Here is a 19,558-nt window from a genome sequence, read left to right on the forward strand (position 1 = left end):
AAATACTGAACCTTGAGACAAACTCAAATTAACTATAAACACAAATGATGATATGAATCACTCATGTTTGATCTTGTTGCAGACAAGCATGCTTTTACCAGAGATGATAAGCTCTGGGTTGATTAATCAGTACTATCTTTGTCAAAGAGAACTTTTTCTTTAACATTGAAATAACCATGTTTAACAGGAAAGAAAGTGTATGATGGGAATCGTACCAGGGACACCTGCATAACCAGTCACCAACTACCAACTGAGCTACCAATATTCATTGCCCAAACCAATACAATCCTCCCTCCTTAAATTTTCTTAACCCTCAAAAACACAACCACTGGAGTTCTTTTTAACTCCTGGCAGGACTTTCATCTGCAATTTCAGAGGTGGTCAACGGCTCCAAATCTGTAACAGGAAAAGCAAAAATGTATGGCTGGACTGGGAATCAAACCTGGGATCTCCAGTCAGGTGCTCTACAAATTGAGCTACCAAGGCTGATATCCATGGCCCAAACCATTACACATGTATAAAGTGCAAAAATGGCACCATTTCTATTGAGGGATAAAAATTTGTCATTAATTTGTAGGACAGAGTATTTCTTATTATCTTTTTACTGGCAGGATCTGTGGTCTTATTTGTTGCTGTAACCACAATAGCAGCTGGGATGTAATTGCAATTAGAATTGGTGAAAAAGGGTCAAATCCAATACTTCCTAGTTTAAAAACTAGCTCACTGAATACTATTAATTTCATTTTGATTTTGAATTTTATCATGAATGAGATATGGAAAAAAAACTCCCTGAAAACTTTTTCTTAATTGCACTAAGGAGTGACATATTTCAACTCATAGAAAAGGTTCTCTAATTTCATTTCATTGAAGTCTAAGAGATTGCCTATAATGTCACTCATTACTATTGAAAACATCAGTGAGAATGTGACCCAGATAATGGAAAAGATGACAAAATGTAAACATGACACCATTAGGGCAGAAATGTTATGTTACTTCAGTACCGGTGTAGCATAATATTTTGAGAAAATCGCTGCGATATATTGAACCCCCTTCCATATAGGAACCCCTACCTTTTTCATTGAAGAGGAAGGGGGTTCAAAAAATGGCCATAATATATTGATCTGCCAATTTAGTCAGGGGTTCAAAATATTATGGCCATAAAATATCGAGTCCCCCTTCCCTATTAATTTATCAGGGAGGGGGTTCAAAATATCATGGCCATAATATATTGAACCCCCATGTCCTTTAAAGATAACAGGGAGGGGGTTCAAAATATTATGGCCATAAAATATCAAGTCCCCCTGCCCTAACAATTTGTCAAGGAGGGGGTTCAGAATATTATGGCCATAATATATTGAGTCCCCCTGTCCTTTTTTAGTTAAGAGGGAGGGGGTTCAAAATATTATGGCCATAAAATATTGAATCCCCACTGCCCTTTTAATTTATCAAGGAGGGGGTTCAAAATATTATTGCCATAATATATTTTATTTAAAGCGATATGCAATATATTGGATTCTAAAACAAATCCATCAGGGGTTCAAAATATTATGGATAAAGGCTTATAAATCATTTTAATGCATAAATTTCATTAAAATTAAGTGTTTTATTACCCATTTAAAGTCCTTGTCTCATTGTCATTACAAATAACACTTCAAATTAAAATTTTTTATGACAGCAAAATCAACATGTTCAAATAAATTATCTTTGTATTTTGTAATAGTTAAAAAACTGTGTCATTTCCTTACAAATTATATAATTATTAGAACATTGTGGGTATAATAGTAAAAAAAAACAATTTTTTATTTCAAAAAAGTGAAATATAATCTTTGGTGATTGAAATTCTCCTGGTTTATACTTTTTACTTGAGACTTTAAATTACAGCATGAAATAAAACCGATGCACAGAAAAACTGTTTGAGGAGTAGCATTTTGAAACAATTTCACAAAAATTTCTATTCTTAGTAACCATGGCAACACTGTTCATTGAAATCAACAACCAATGCACAGAATTATGTATCTTAATGAAGTTTACTTGTGTGCCAAGTTATATTAAAATCGGACTAAAACTGTACGAGGAGTAGCATTTTGAAACAATTTCACAAAAATATCGGCAACACCGTTTATTGAAATCAAAAATATATATGTATCTTATACTTGTGTGCCAAGTTTAGTGAAAGCCCTACTGAAACAATTTCACAGAAATTTCTATTTTTAGTAACCTTGGCAACACCGTTCATCGAAATCAAAAACCGAGCACAGAATTATGTAAGGCTTGTGTGCCAAGTTATATTGAAATCCATGGCCCAATTTCACCATTTTTTACACATGTATAAAAAAGATGCACAGAATTAAATGTAGTCTACTTGTGTGCCATTGAAATTCAAAACTGTAGGAGGAGTATCATATTGAAAAATTGTTTACAGACAGACAGAATTATGTATCTTAGTGTAGTCTACTTGTGTGCCAAGTTATATTGAAATAGGACCAAAATTGTAGGAGGAGTAGCATTTTGTATTTTTAGTAACCTCGGCAACATCGTTCATCAAAATCAAAAACCGATGCACAGAATTATTCTTAGTGTAGTCTACTTGTGTGCCAAGTTATATTGAAATTGGACCAAAACTGTAGGAGGAGTATCATATTGAAAAATTGTAACCACAATAGCATAAGCTGGTCTCTGATGTAGTTTTATTGCTACTCTCAAGAAGTGGAAATGTATAACTGGGAGAAGGGATTATTTGCAGGCATATTTTATCATCACTCCCTTTTTCAGAGCAATTCAATAGGGTGACTGAATAATTTATAACCATCATATTTTGAACCCCCGTCCCTGTAAAATTAAAACAATATTTTATGGCCATAATATTTTGAACCCCCCTCTCTTTTAAACAAAAAAGGTAAATTAATAGGGAGGGGACTGATATTTTATGGCCATAATATTTTAATTTCATTTTGATTTTGAATTTTATCATGCAGGGGGACTCAATATTTTATGGCCATAATATTTTGAACCCCCTACCTTTTAAATCAAATGAGATATTTTATGAACCCCCCTCCATGTAAAAAAAACTCAATATTTTATGGAAAACTATTTTCATAATATTTTGAACCCCCTCCTTGATGAATTAATAGGGCAGGGGGACTCAATATATTGCACATGTAAACTTCAAAGGGCAGTCAATATTTTATGGCCATATTCACATAAAACAACAACTCATATTTTATGGCCAAAAGGAACCCCCTTCTCTTACATTAAATTTCATATTCATTGACCCCTCCCTTATGAATTAAAAGTGAGGGGGACTCAATATTTTATGGCCATAATATTTTGAACCCCCTCCATGTAAACTTTAAAAGGGTCACTCATTACTAATGAAAACATCAGAACCCCTCCCTCTTAACATGAAAATGTGACCCAGATAATGGAAAAGATGACAAAATGTAAACATGACACCATTAAAAAGGGCAGAAATGTTATGTTACTTCAGTACCAGTACTTAAGTATTCATGTGTTCTCATTAGCCATTTCTCATATTGATCAGAGGCAGGTTTCAGTAGCAAGATATTTTTATCATAAGGAGAACCTACCTTAGCTTCCAATATAGATTCATTTTTTTTTACCCCAATTTCTTTTTAATTTTTCTAGGAAATGGTCCAGGAAAAGTTCTTGACCCTAAAAAGAGGGTGGTGGAGAGGATAGTCCGTTTTGGTGACACCAGTCAGGTAAGACCGCCCACCTGTTTCAGGTTATTGACCTGTCCTTCACCTGTCAGAGAAAAACATACTCATTGATCTGTAGAACTAGGAACTACCTGTGTCACTGTGGAATCATCCTTGATTCTTCATTGATGTTATATGCCCCCACCCCATCTTCAAATATACATTTACTTGATCTTGATTATTATTTTAATCGACAATCCTCTGTATATATGAAGTAATCAAATTATGTCATTCCAACTATTAAAATTTTTGTTTTCACCTCCCATCCCACAAAATAAAATGATTCCACAGTATTTCCAAAGGGTCACCATATAGAAAAAAGTTTTCCTGGCATCTATCTGTATGTGTCTCGATCTCTATGAATTTTATTTTTGATTGTCCTACCTTATAAACCTGTGAAATAAACATCTTTTATATCAAAAGAGATAAAGTTTTAATATTCAGGGTAAGGTCTCAATAGATGGTTTAAATAAAAAAAAAAAGTAGGTAAATCATGACAAGCCCTGTGATTTGTGTTTATTTTATTTCCACATTTTGTGGACATAGAATGGACACAAAACATATGGCTTCCAAAAATGAGAGAAAATCCTTATTTTTTGTCTGAGAACAGCTGGATTGTGTTTATAGTATTGATATATGCAAGCCTTGTCATATAGCGTAGATTCATGTTTCATCTCACAACACCTTTATTAATGACAAAATCATAATCTAGTTAAAGTTTCTTCAGTATTTTATACATTGTATTTTAGAAAAAAAATCTTTAAATTGCTTTAATCATTTGTTCTTTTCAATCATGTTTGCCCTATTGAACACATTAACATTTATTTGAATGAGATTTGGGTTATATAAATGATACTATACTAATTTATTTTCTCTGTTGACAGGATGTGGTGACAGCCCTAGGAAGCCCGTGTAAAGTGTTCTACAAGGCTGAGGATAAAATGAAGATCCACTCCCCGGCTTCTCATCACCGCCTTCGCTCCCCTAGTTCAGACTATTTCTATAACTACTTCACACTAGGCATTGTAAGTATGACACAGGCTTGATAATTGTTCTTCATAGTCATACAATCATTTTCTCTTCGGATTCATAAGAAATTATTATAATGTTTGTCTATAAAATATTGATTTTAGTTGACAATTATTCTAATAGCTTTAGACTGGAAATGACCTTCACTCTGTCTAATATATCAGAGAATTACACAAAGATGGGAATTTGGAAGAGATGGGGAGGGGAGTGATATTACAGTTAAAAAAATTATGTGAACATGTTTTCTTCTGAACATCAAGGTTTTGAGAAATAAATTAACTTATTAATCACCAAGTATATATTGCACATAAGAGAAAATGTTAAGGAACTTAATTAAATGCATTATGCTTACAGGATATCTTGTTTGATGCAAGTACTCATCAAGTTAGAAAATTCATTTTGCACTCCAATTACCCAGGGCATTATAACTTTAACATGTAAGTATGACATACAAATACATCAAGAATTTAATTATTTTTCTGGAAGACATGACCATTGAATTTTTAGCTCTACTGGTCAGAGACCAGAAGAGCTTATGAGATAGTAAAGTGTCCGTCTGTCTAGCTGTCCGTCTGTCTGTCTGTCTGCAAACAATTTTTCAAAACGCTACTCCTCCTACAGTTTTGGTCTGATATCAATATAACTTGGCACACAAGTAGACTACACTAAGATACATAAAATTGTGCATCAGTTTTTGATTTCGATGAACAGTATTGCCTTGTTACTAAAAATAGAATTTTCTGTGAAATTCCTTTAAAATGCTACTCCTCCTACAGTTTTGATCTGATTTCAATATTACTGGGCACACAAGTAGACTACACTAAGATACATAGAATAGTGCATTGGTTTTTGATTTCCTTGAATGATGTTGCCATGGTTACTAAAAATAGAATTCTCTTTGAAATTCCTTTAAAACGCTACTCCTTCTACAGTTTTGGTCTTATTTCAATATTACTTGGCACACAAGTAGACTACACTAAGATAAAAAAAATAGTGCATCGGTTTTGATTAGATGAACGGTGTTGCAATAGTTACTAAAAATAGAATTTTTTGTGAAATTCTTTTAAAATGCTACTCCTACTACAGTTTTGGTCTGATTTCAATATTTCAAGACTACACTAAGATACATGGAATAGCGCATCAGTTTTTGATTTATATGAAAAGTGTAGCCATGGTTACTAGAAATAGAATTTTCTTTGAAATTCCTTTAAAATGCTATTACAATTTTGGTCTAATTTCAATATAACTTGGCACACAAGTAAACTACACTAAGATACATAAAATAGTGCATCGCTTTTTGATTTTGATGAACAGTGTTGCCATTGTTACTAAAAATAGAAATGTCTGTGAAATTCCTTTAAAACGCTACTCCTTCTACAGTCTGATGGCAATGGCTTCTTTTCTCATCCTTTGTTATAAGTACAAACCAGTAGAGCTACAGTCTTGACAGAGACTTCTGGTTATTTTTATATTTATATAGTATTGCACTATTAAGATTTAAAGTATATGAAGATTAAGACTAGATGATGATTCAAAAAATTCTGCTAAATATTCGCCATTTACATGTAAATCCAGTTTTCTTTGTAACTTGTAAACTACTGTATTGACATCATTACCGGACTACTAGTGTTGGCATTGTTACTTGCATTGATTACAGGTACTTACACCATTATTCAACTACATGTACTGATAGTATTACTTTAATGGAATAAAGTGACTTTCTTTGTTAACTTCAGTAGACTATAGGAACCGCTGTAGCATAATATTTTGATACCGCGATATATTGAACCCGGGTTCGAAATATCGCATAATATTTTGAACCCGGGTTCACTTTTTCGCTGCGATATATTGAACCCCCTTATAAAATATTGAACCCCTACCTTTTTCATTAAAGAGGTAGGGGTTCAAAATATTATGGCCATAATATACTGAGTGGCACTATAATCTGATTTCACTGTTGGTATTGACACTGTAACTTGACTTTCGGTTCTGATTGTCATTCTGTGGGTTTTATTTGACTACAGGTACTGTCGCTGTGAGTTTAAGATTCCTGTGTGTGTGGAGGTCACCAAACCCAAGAAAAAGAAGAAACAGACAGAGGAAGAGGAGATCATCACAGCCTACTCCAAGGTCACAAATCTACAACATTCTAATAATTAGCAGTGGTTGTCAGCTCTGATCAGAAATCTACAACATTCTTATAAATAGCAGTGGTTGTCAGCTCTGATCAGAAATCTACAACATTCTAATAAATAGCAATGGTTGTCAGCTCTGATCAGAAATGTACAACCTTGTTATAAATAGCAGTGGTTGTCAGCTCTGATCAGAAATCTACAACATTCTAATTAATAGCAGTGGTTGTCAGCTCTGATCAGAAATCTACAACCTTGTTATAAATAGCAGTGGTTGTCAGCTCTGATCAGAAATCTACAACATTCTAATAAATAGCAGTGGTTGTCAGCTCTGATCAGAAATCTACAACATTCTTATAAATAGCAGTGGTTGTCAGCTCTGATCAGAAATCTACAACATTCTAATAAATAGCAGTGGTTGTCAGCTCTGATCAGAAATCTACAACCTTGTTATAAATAGCAGTGGTTGTCAGCTCTGATCAGAAATCTACAACATTCTTATAAATAGCAGTGGTTGTCAGCTCTGATCAGAAATCTACAACATTCTAATAAATAGCAGTGGTTGTCAGCTCTGATCAGAAATCTACAACATTCTTATAAATAGCAGTGGTTGTCAGCTCTGATCAGAAATCTACAACATTCTAATTAATAGCAGTGGTTGTCAGCTCTGATCAGAAATATACAACCTTGTTATAAATAGCAGTGGTTGTCAGCTCTGATCAGAAATCTACAACATTCTAATAAATAGCAGTGGTTGTCAGCTCTGATCAGAAATCTACAACCTTGTTATAAATAGCAGTGGTTGTCAGCTCTGTTCAGAAATCTACAACATTCTAATAAATAGCAGTGGTTGTCAGCTCTGATCAGAAATCTACAACATTCTAATAAATAGCAGTGGTTGTCAGCTCTGCTCAGAAATCTACAACATTCTTATAAATAGCAGTGGTTGTCAGCTCTGATCAGAAATCTACAACATTCTAATTAATAGCAGTGGTTGTCAGCTCTGATCAGAAATATACAACCTTGTTATAAATAGCAGTGGTTGTCAGCTCTGATCAGAAATCTACAACATTCTAATAAATAGCAGTGGTTGTCAGCTCTGATCAGAAATCTACAACATTCTTGTAAATAGCAGTGGTTGTCAGCTCTGACCAGAAATCTACAACATTCTAATAAATAGCAGTGGTTGTCAGCTCTGATCAGAAATCTACAACCTTGTTATAAATAGCAGTGGTTGTCAGCTCTGATCAGAAATCTACAACATTCTTATAAATAGCAGTGGTTGTCAGCTCTGATCAGAAATCTACAACATTCTTATAAATAGCAATGGTTCTCAGCTCTGATAAGAAATTATAAATTACAGCCTACTCCAAGGTCACAAAGCTACAACATTCTTATAAATAGCAGTGGTTGTCAGCTCTGACCAGAAATCTACAACAATCTTATAAATAGCAGTGGTTGTCAGCTCTGACCAGAAATCTACAACATTCTTATAAATAGCAGTAACTGTCAGCTCTGATCAGAAATCTGCCACACTCTTATAAATAGCAATGGCTGTCAGCTCTGATCAGAAATCTGTCACAATCTTTTTAATAGCAGTGGTTGTCAGCTCTGGTCAGAAATCTGCCACACTCTTATAAATAGCAATGATTGTCAGCTATGATCAGAAATCTACAACATTCTTATAAATAGCAGTGGTTGTCAGCTCTGATCAGAAACCTACCATATTCTTGTGAAATTTCTGCAGTGGTTGCTATAGTAAAATTTAATTGCAATATGGAGTGTTCCTTTTTTTCAAAATAGCTCAAAATTAGTTTTACATTGTGTATTTAAGTCTTATAATAGTTCACTTTTTTAGAAAACTGTGTGTAAAAAAGCAGATACATGGGAACTATTAATATATCTTTTCCTTTGCTGTTGTAGTGGGATGCCATACAGGATTTCTTGATTAAACCAGAACAACAACCAGTCATCTTAAACCGGGCCTCCTCCACCAACACCAGCAATCCATTCGGTTCTACTTTCTGTTTCAGCGTCCAGGACATGATATTTGAGGTAAGTATTGACAGATTCAGGACCAGGAGTATTAGTCATGTTCACTTTAGTAATATTGATATATTTACTGATTGATTTTCTGTCAGGTTCAGGTCATTTCTGTTGTTTTAAACTTTTTTCTTGCATAAAAAGTAATGTTTCAAATTGTGTACTTTTTAAATGTTTGGCAATATAATTTTTTCTGCAATAGCAATAAAAGGGATGTAACCAAATTTTGCTACTTCATTTTACTGCAATGTTAAAAAAAGGTACAAAAAATTTATTTTTATTTGATTTTCAGGTTATGCAGAACCAGCACATTGCCTCAGTGACACTATATCAACCAAAGGTCAAGGTTAAAAGTGAACCTTCTTGATGACAACAGTGTAATAGGAACATTCAACAGGACAGCTAAATACAAACTCCAGGTGACGGCGTACAGAGACTGGCATCTTGACATGGAACTTCCTGTCAACTGGGAGACCTTTACTTCTGGTGGCAGAGTGCAGCTGTAACTAGGGATTTTACATGGAAACTGATGTTACAAATATACCGTATATACTCGCCTATAAGTCGGTTGAATTTAATAAGCTTGTAAATCAGAGGGACTGACATCATATAATACCATTCTTTTTATAACTCGCCTATAAGTCGGACAAAGAGTTTTGGACCAGAGATTAACTCCCAAAAAACCGACTTAAAGGCGAGTATATACGGTATTGATACTTTCTGTGGCTACAGAGTTGTCAGTTTGTTATAAGCATTTTAAATATCCACACCTCAACATGCTGCACTTTGTAATTCTGAATGATCTCAATAACAACTAGAAATTACAACATCTTTTGAATCACCCATTCTTCATTTTTCTCAAAGTGCAAGATTGTATTGAGCAGGGAAGAATATCTTGTTCGGAGGTTAAAATACAAACCTTGTAATATACTGACATAGTTCTTATGTATAATATATTACATACATATTACCTGATAAACTGTAGCACAATTTTGGGAATTTTCTTTTACTTGTCTGAGTTATTTGTAATATTATTTGGTTTTAGAAATCAGAAAATATCATTTTAGTATTGGAGTATATTACAGTCAAACTTCATTATCTTGAACTAAATTGGTCTGAGAAAAAAACTAGATAACCAATGATTCTGGATATCCAGGGTAAAATACCTATATAATGAGAGGTTGGGAGTTCAATAACTTAGACATATCCATGGTTTCGGAGATATCTATGTTTGAGATAATGAAGTTCCACTGTATATGCTGACTATATTGTTTGAATGGATAATGGAAATCTGCAATGAGTCAGCTTCATGTAATGTCACCTAGTCTCTAGAAGGGTGCCATATGAGATTTATTTTAGTTTGGTGCATCTGTCATTGTTAAGGTTTTGGCCATTTGTTTCACCAGAAAGCACAGATAAGTTTTATATAAAAAAAAAAAGGTAGGTTTTTTATTTTTTATTTTTCAAACCTAGTACAAATAAAGGGTGTTGATATTGTTTATTAATTGTTTTTACCACTTTTCAAAATTAAAAGTTATGTTGGGCAAATACATGTGTACATGTATTTAGTGTAAAACATACATGGATCTTTTAAGCTCCACAAATTTTAATATATATTTCCTCCATGCTTTATTAATTTTAACTGTGCCTTGTACCTTAAAATTCAGCAATAATGTTTAAGTGTAAGATATTTGTAGGTTTAGATCATAGAGCCTATTATCAGAGGATATTTCATTATAATCGAAATACATGTTTGTTATGTCAAAGAAGATAAAAAAAATATTGTACATTGTACTCTTGACAAATACTAATTTGAATCTTCTTTCTCCTTTAGCATTAAAATACTGAAAATCTTAAACAGTTATAACTATATATTACAAAGCTTCCTTCTGTGAACAAGAATTGTGTGTATGATGTGTGTCCTATATGTGAGTGATTAGTGATAACATATTTCTGAGATTCAGGCAATGTTGTTCTGTTTGATTGAACCTTTGGTTTTGTTTGGCCTTTCTTTGCCCCGTGAGTGTAAATTACGTGTAAAACCAGTTACATAAATAGAAGGCTGATTTTACACCAAGTCTGTGATATTTTACCAGTTTCGACAGAGAACCAGTAAAACATAATCTTATCTTTCAGTGAATTCCACTTAATTTTGTACATATTCTTCCATATAGCTTATAATTTTTCTGTAAACTATATTGTGTAATCAAATATATCCTGTATATAACAGTAATATTTTGTAAATATTGTACAGTATCTTAAAATTTCTGTGTTGTTTTTAATGCTTACATCATTTTACTGAAAAAACTATGTATTACGTATTTTATGATATGTGTAGCATTGTATTTAATCATTTACTTATGGGTTACCAACACAGAAAAAAAAATGTTACTATCTCAGGGTTTTATTTGTCATCTCTTCTCTCTTTTTACTAGACATTGTTCAGGAAATTGGTGTACAAGAGAATTCTAGTGTGAAAGTCAAAGAGTTTTTTTTTTCAAATTGTATAAAGTGCTCAAATATTTATTTTACAGACATATTCCTATGTAGTAATCCTGTGTATTAGTTTTGATTGTGTTCTCTAATGACAAATCATGGCTCTGGTTTTATTTTTTATGGCTGTATTGGAGGAGGAGTGTTTTAACCCATTGTTTTATTTACGCCAGTGAACGTAAGTCTCTGTGATATCGTGTAAACAAAGTTCACATTCCTCATGGTGTTAATAACAGTAACTCAGTTCTGTACAGGGATAATATAATACACAATGACTACTGAAATTGTACCTGTTTTGTACATGTATTTGTATGCATTGTGAACTTTTATTTATCTTGTCAACTTATAGATGTAAACCAAAAATATTTAGTTGCAAGAGAATTCAATTCCTATTGTTTTAGTTTACTGCCCACCATACAGTTCAAATCTTTCCAAAGTGAGAATTTTAAATGCATTTTTAAAGCAACCATGAATATTAATTTTGTACATTTAGGTATGTATGTTTTATTAAGTGTATATTTTCTATAACCTAATTTATTAGATCTACAAAATTCTCTCAGCCTGGATATTACTCTATTTTATTCTATATTTAAGCTTATTTGTGAACAAGTCTTGTATAGGGCATTTACTTCTGTTCATGGTGGGTAGTGTTTAACCTGTGCTGGTCAAATATGATATTGCTGCCTCATTCTGCTTGCATTTTTGCTGAAAATCAGTGTTCCAAAAATTTATTAATCAAGTTAAATTTATCTTGTTGTGAGAAATACAAATTATTACTTAATTAATAAGTAGAACAAATAAACTATTTGACATTATTTCTGTTTTTAAAATCATATTTACAAAGCATCTTCTAATGAATGGTGCTACTTGCAAAGTCTTTTGTTCAGAAAATGTAAAAAAAAAAAAAATGCACCAGGTATCTAAAGCACAGGCTTAGGGTACATTCTGTAAACTATTTGCTTATGTGTTCAAAGATTGGAGGCTTGTGCAGTAATTTATTTCAATAAACTATGCAAATTGAGTGAGTTTGATTTTATGTTATTTGTGAGATTGTATACTTTTTCTGTCAGTCTCATTCAACAGGAGAAACTAAATGAATCACTGCAGACTTTCAAGCAACCTACAAATCCTTTTTAAAAATTTCAATTTTTATGTCTATTTTTCCTAAAATTTCTTTTAAGAAGTTGAATTCAAGGGTGAAATTGAAATCCCCCCATCCCCTAAGGAAAACCTGTTTTGTTTGATTCCTAGTTTGTCATCAGAGTGACTCTGGTGACCTATTGCTGTTTTTTCCATCATAATTTGTTGGTGATAAACTTTTGAATATAAAAGCATCTATGGTCTCTACTGATTTTATGAAGAAATTTGTACCCTACTGTGAAAAATTACTATGCCCCCCTTGGAAGAAGGAAGGGCATATTGCTTTGCTTTGCTGCTGTCTGTCGGTCCACCAAGTTTACATTCATTTTCTTCACAACCTTGCACATATTGATATAATTTGGTATACAGATTTATCATATGAATAATTGAATATCTAGGTCAAATTTTGTTTTGGATACAATTGAGCCATTTTTGACGGAGTTATGCCCCTTGGACTTAAGAAAAATTCCAATTATTTGCAGTTTCCGTTCATTTTCTGCACAGAGGTTACATGTACTGAAATGAAATTTTATATACTTTTTATCATATGAATATCTAGGTCAAGTTCCGTTTTAGGTACAATCGAGCAATTTGGGATAGGGTTATGCCCCTTGGACTTAGAAAATTTCCAATTATTTGGGGGAGGGGGCATAAGTGTTTTACAAACATTTCTTGTTTCCCTTTGTTATTCACCTGTGACAATCACTTTTTTATGTAATTTGTCAATTGAAGTTCTCAAGGTCACTTCAAAGTAATCCAGTATGCTTTGATATTTTGCACACGATTAGGACTATAATAATCTTCAGATCTTGTCATTTGATGCATCTCAGGACCTTATATCCTTGACTCAAAAGTAGATCATGGTGACCTAGTTTTGAAATTCACAGATGGGAGCCACCACTAGAGGGGGAACAACAGAACGAGAACAGTGTATCAGAAATAATTTATAAAACTGGTAATTACTCTAACAATTTCATTCATTCTTTTTAAGTAAGGGATGGGACTTACGTGTAAATATTATGACCTCTTTTATTTAAAATCTGTCACCCAAGATAAACAAAACACAAGTAAAATAAGATTTTGTTAATACATGTATATAATGTATGTTTATTTACAAAGTAACAGGAAAGGACATCTACTATTACATAATCACATTAGCTAATACCTAATTACATCACAAAGTAAATACAGCACTAAATAAACCAATCAATCTACTTCATCGTCACTGAAAAAAAAACTACAAACAAAATTGGAGTATGATTTCTTCAAACTACATAAACCATTCTGACTGTCCTTCAGAATGGCAATGCTTCACACTGAATCTGAGATTTGCTAATTTTTTCTTATTTATGAAAAGCAATACAGTTGTGATATGTCGAGATCGAAATTACAACAATAGGGAAAAAAAGTTACACACATTATCTAGGTGATTAGCAGAAACTATATAAATAATATACAATTAATTTTATTGAAAAGTTTACATACATGTAAAGAAATTCGAATCAAAATGATAAATATACATTCGCTATAAAAAGCAATAACAGTGCATATTATCTTTCAATTTATCTACACCATAAAGTATTTAACCCCCCTCCCCACCCCAGAATAAATGGAAATGACACAACCTCCAGCCCAAATACCTACATTCAAAGTTTTTAAAAAATACTCGGTAACACATTAAATAAAAGGTCTGGTTTGTTTGTGTTCGTTTTCCACGAGTACACTCACACACCTCATCACAGCAGTGAGACCGAGTTGGTCAATGCATGATTAACCTAACTTGCCCACATCTCAAGTTCCTTTAATTCATCATCATCCTCATGAGCTTTTGCCTTGCCTGAAAGAGGGCAAAAAACATAATGAATATCTACAATCATCTTAAACAACTATATTTCAGTGATCATTTATCAGATTGAAAAGAGGGGGGAGGGAGTGGAGGGGACTACCATTAATTCCTTCTGGCAACAAATGGTCATAAACTAAAGTTTAATATCTCTAATATATTTGATAACGTAACATTGTATTTTTGTTTATTGAAGGAAAATTGACTTTCAGATATAGACAGATATCTTATGAAGTTTACTATTACTAAAGGAATATCTTTTCTGGGAGGGAAGTTACAGTACCTAGGCTGACATCTTTTTTAGCTTATACCATATAAGCAGAATTTTTAGCGAGGATTTGCTTTTGGCATTATTAGTGAGATTGCCAAGATCGCTAAAATTGAACATCACCAAAAACTAATTGCACTTTATTTGTAATGGCTTCTTTAGTAAGCTTTTTAAAATCGCTAACATTACATCTCGCCAAAAATAAAATACCAATTTTTAAGGACAAATCAGTAAATTTGTGTCTCGCTAAAATGTTCACTTATATGGTATTGGAAGGATCTTCAGTTTGAGGGTTGGGAGGTAAGGACAACTTGATTGATTTTAGTTATTGGAGGAGACTTAAAAGTACACAGTGATTTAAATGATCTATCATCTTGCATTTGTTTTTAAAAGTTTTTGGCTTTTGGGGATAGACTTGCTTTAGAAGTGGATAGTTTAAGTTTCTGACTACCTGGGACAGACTTACTTTTGAAGGTGGAGGATTGAAGGTTTTGATTAACGGGGAATCAGATATACTTACTTTTGGAGGTGGATAGTGAAAGTTTCTGACCACCTGGGACATACTTAAGGAGGTGGAAGGTTGAAGGTTTTGACTTTTAAGGACAGACTTACTTTTGAAGGTGGAAGGTTTTGAAATTTGGGGATAGACTTTCTTTCGGAGGTGGAGGATTGAAGTTTTTGACTTTTGGAGCAGGAGGATTTAAGGTTTTAACTACCAAGGACAGACTTACTTTTGGAGGTGGAGGGTACAGATAACTCGTCGGTGGGTACAGATGGAAGTTTGTCTGTTGCTGTGGGGACACCAATCAATTGTTCATCTATTTCTTCCTGTTCTAATTCCTCTAGTTCAGCTAAAAGGTCATCCTATCAGAAGAAAAATGGAAAATGCAACTACTGTACAATAAGACATTCAAGGCAGTTTCAATTTAAAACCAGATCTTAAAGTCATTAAAAAAAATGACTTTTACATTTTCGACTGAAGGTGAAATACAGAAACGTGTTAACTAATGAAGTTTAGAAAATGTATTAATTTATATTTTGTATCCCTCTATAGTTTTCAATTTGTGTCCTTTTACACATTAGATACACAGCCTTTTTTGGTTACCTCGTCTTCTGTAGAACCAAATCCTACAGGGTTAGAGATAGCATCGGAAATTTCCGCAGCTATTTCTTGTTGTTCTGCTACTTCATCCATCAGGTCATGTACCTTGTCAACATCCCTGTATAAAGAGTTCATCAAAAACATGTACTTCTAATTGCAAGTATTTGGCAAGGTGTGAAACAAAACTCCTAAATGATGTGTGCCAACATGAGTTATTGAAGAGTCACATATTTGCTAGAGAAACAGTAATGCATTGAAGTGGGTTTCAATAGAACCTCAATCATTAAAATCATGAGTTTTTTACTTTCTATCATGGTTACCTTTTTTTCTTATTCTAATAATCATGACTTGTAATAAATCAATGTTTTTCTGATTTTTCTTTCTAATATACATGTACTGAGAAATTTTTCACTGAATGATTTAAAATAAGGGCCCTTATTCCCTAATCAAATTACACCGAGCTGACTTACATATTATTGTGAGCTCCCTTGAGAGCTTTAGCAGCTGAACCCATGACCTTCAATACTTCTGTATTTGTACTGGCGTTCTCCAGAGCCTCTCTCTGGAATTCAATGGTGGACAATGTTCCGTCAATCTGCTGTAGTTGTTTTTCATACCTCTTCTTACGTTTCAAAGCCGCCAGAGCAACTGTAAATAAGTGTGTTAAAAGTAGTGAAAATCTAGAAAATATTATCTTACTTATTAGCCACTTAACCTGCAGAGAATAAACATATTTATTTACATCCATGAATACCATATTTTGAGACATGGTTAGAATACCTAATACATATAACTCAAGAAAACAATAAGTCCATGTGATATCCATGAAAAAAGGTGACAAATTAACGAGTTAGAAAATATGCATATTTATAAATGATGGTTCTACCAGCAATACTTATAATATGATCACTTTGTCATACATATACATTTAAATAAGTAAGGACTTGGTCTAACTCTATCAAATCAAACATAAACAGTAAATGGTTTAGTTCACAATGATTTATAAATGTGGTGCCTGCTGAGCAGAGCAACACTTAAGGATCACTTTGCCGGATGTCTGTCTGCCCATCTATAACCAAGTATTTATATATTTTTAGTCCATATTGGGCATTAATTATTAGGCAATTAATACTTTAAGAAATTGTTGTTTTTTTTTTGAAGGCGAGTGAATTAATTTTCATGACTACTCAGCCAGGGAATGAGGGAAATTTTTTTTTTCCTGGAGAGCTGTCATTTGTTTCTGAGGTCTACCACACTTATAACAATTTCACAATTTTCTTTCCAGCAATGAAATCAGTCAGACCTCATGTGTTCACATGCTTTATGTGCTCAAGGCATGAAGAGGACTAAGTAAGTAATGAAAAAGGTAGTCTCTAAGCAATAATCACCTTTTAGAATTATGATCTAAATTGAAAATAACAAAACTATTAATATAATTGTATTTCATTAACAAAGTACTAATAATACAGTTTGACCTATAAAAAAAACAACTTATTAACACACCAAAAGGTCATCAAATTTAATAAAATCTTAGAAAAAGAGATTTTATAAATGAATATCATTTTCTTTTTCATTCATATATTACACATCTCCATCTGTAAAACATGTATCACAACTTGAACAATACAAATTTTCTTTACGAAAGACACTGACCTCTTTTATTTTTGGTACCATTCTTCTTTGCTGTGGTCAGTTCCTGTTCCACCTTTTTCTCCAAGAAATCAGATTTTTTCATCAACATTTCCTCGATCTCTCTCAGCCTCTGTATGGCCTCCTGTGGTGAGGGGGTCTTATCCTTATTTTTCCCCGTACCAAACAACTTCCCAAGAAGACTCATGATCTCGATTTAATTAAGTTCTGCACAAAAATACAACGAATATTGGCCAATATTTACAAATTCTGATGATGTTGAGTCACTTCCCCTTTTGCAATTTACAGTGAATTATTTCCTCGATGTTGATTGGTCAATTTACATATATATAAAAGTTTCGTGTCACCCGCGCCCGATCAAATTGAATTATTTAGCTCGCCTGGGTAATTGAAGAGAGCGTTGAACCCCCCCCCCCTTTTCCATGGAAAAAAATCCTGTTCGTGTTTGCCTTATCAACAATTCGATTTACTCTCAGTATGAATAGAATGGAATAGAATAGAATAGAATAGCAAATCAGGGCAATTGGGCATAAACATATTTATAACATGTATAATTATAGATAAACATATGTAAATCCCATGTATATCTTGGCACTAAATACTGCACTGTGTTTTCTCATTCACCGCTGACTCGAATACCATCATGGATATGTTGAAAGGATTAACTGGAATTCCGAACCACATATTTGTTCCCCGCGGAAAGAGGGTGATATTAATTTCGGTCTGTCCGTCCGTTCGTCTGACCATTCGTCTGTCTATTTGTCTCTCTGTGCGTCCATCTAACTGTATTTCTGTTTGTCTGTAATGCTTTCGTTTCCACACGATATCTCGAGAAGACTTCCAGATTTTGCAATGGGATTTAACATGACAACCCCCTATGACCTAAAGAAGAACCTTTTTGATTTAGCGGTCATAGGTTTAGAAGAGGCTTAACTAGAAACACTAAGCGGGGGACACAAATTCTCTGAATTAGCTTGTTTATTTAGTTTTACTAAATGATGGCATTAAGCATTTGAAATGACGTATGGTATGGCCAACTAATAGATATTACAGTGTGATAAAATTTTTAATATGAAGAGAATCTTCATGTACACATATTAAAGAATAAGCAGTCAAATATTTATATCTGTGATTACATTTTTTTAGTTGCTTCAGTGCATACAACTAATAATTCTGGAAATCCGGGGAGGGGGAATCCCACCCCCATCTGAGCATCCCCCTCTTTTTTCCACAAATTCTCTGAATTAGCTTGTTTTTTTTTTTTTGTTTTTTTTGTTTTAAATATTTTTTATTTCATATGAACTCAACTGATATCTAAAAGTTTAGTTTTACTGAGTTCGAGATGATGAAGATTGCAATTTACTGTAATCAAGCAAATTCAAAGAATTGTGGTCCCCCGCTTTCGGTGTCTTTATGGGTGAGATGTCATTTTTTATGACAAATTGTGTCAAATATGAACGCCCTATCATATGTCATTCAGAAGTTATCACAGAAGTTGATTTTTTTAATTAGGTAAATCGTCAAGGTCAAGGGGTCAAAAATCATAGCATGCTCGGAAATATTTTGTCACAAGTAATGCACATGTCAAATATGAAACATAGGCGTAGTCACAGGGGGGCAGCGGGGGCACTAGCCCCCCCACTTTCAGATCTGGGGGGGCAAGAGTATGTCTGTGCCCCCCACTTTTTAATGAAGAACAAAATCACATATTTGAAATAATATTAAACCTCATTTTATGGCATTTTTTCTATGTTCAACAACTGAGTAAGCATTACTGTTGAAGTAATATAGTTGTATAATGCGGGACAGAAAATTGGAATTGAAAAAAGGAACTTGCCTTTGAAAAAAAGTTGTGTACTCCCCCCCCCCCCCCCCCCCCCACGAAATAGGATTTTTATTTCACTGAACTTTCACTTTAGGTTTTGTTTTTTTTTTTTTTGCCTGTCAAAGAATTTCTGGTTGTGATAACCTCACTTTTAAGTTTGTGTTTTTTTTTTTTTTTTTTTTTTTTTTTTTTGCTTGTCAAAGAATTTCTGGACTTGAGCCCCCTCACTTTTAAGTTTGTGACTACGCCTCTGTGAAACCCCTATCTTTTCTCATTCAAAATTTATAGGGAAAAAATAACATATTTGATAAGAA

The 19,558-nt window shown here is 33.3% G+C and overlaps 2 protein-coding genes across 3 annotated transcripts in view; one reads left to right on the top strand and one right to left on the bottom strand.

Annotated features, from left to right (window-relative positions):
- LOC134246496 (phagosome assembly factor 1-like) overlaps positions 1–12,437 on the top strand; it is a 31,254-nt gene extending 18,817 nt beyond the window's left edge. Inside the window, exons 9-15 of one of the 2 annotated variants that reach the window (XR_009987642.1) lie at positions 3,646–3,722; positions 4,604–4,744; positions 5,103–5,185; positions 6,773–6,878; positions 8,804–8,935; positions 9,216–10,294; positions 10,330–10,360. Coding sequence is in view for 1 of the 2 variants with exons in the window: in XM_062728872.1 (XP_062584856.1) it covers positions 3,646–3,722; positions 4,604–4,744; positions 5,103–5,185; positions 6,773–6,878; positions 8,804–8,935; positions 9,216–9,290 (614 nt within the window). In the remaining variant the exon portion in view is untranslated. Of the gene's footprint in view, positions 1–3,645; positions 3,723–4,603; positions 4,745–5,102; positions 5,186–6,772; positions 6,879–8,803; positions 8,936–9,215 lie in introns of both variants that reach the window. The other variant, XM_062728872.1, reaches the window with a different exon arrangement.
- Positions 12,438–13,649: 1,212 nt separating this feature from the next.
- On the bottom strand, positions 13,650–17,713 carry LOC134246497 (charged multivesicular body protein 4b-like). Its single transcript, XM_062728873.1, has 5 exons — positions 17,423–17,713; positions 16,240–16,417; positions 15,773–15,887; positions 15,399–15,531; positions 13,650–14,393 (listed from the first exon to the last, which is right to left on the bottom strand). Exons 1-5 carry the CDS (start codon positions 17,604–17,606, stop codon positions 14,332–14,334), a joined length of 672 nt encoding a protein of 223 aa, XP_062584857.1. The 5' UTR covers positions 17,607–17,713; the 3' UTR covers positions 13,650–14,331.
- Positions 17,714–19,558: the final 1,845 nt, after the last annotated feature.

The sequence above is a fragment of the Saccostrea cucullata genome, unplaced genomic scaffold (assembly GCF_032062105.1).
Source record: "Saccostrea cucullata isolate Sc308-1 unplaced genomic scaffold, CSIRO_AGI_Scuc_v1 ctg2, whole genome shotgun sequence".
NCBI lineage: Eukaryota > Metazoa > Mollusca > Bivalvia > Ostreida > Ostreidae > Saccostrea > Saccostrea cuccullata.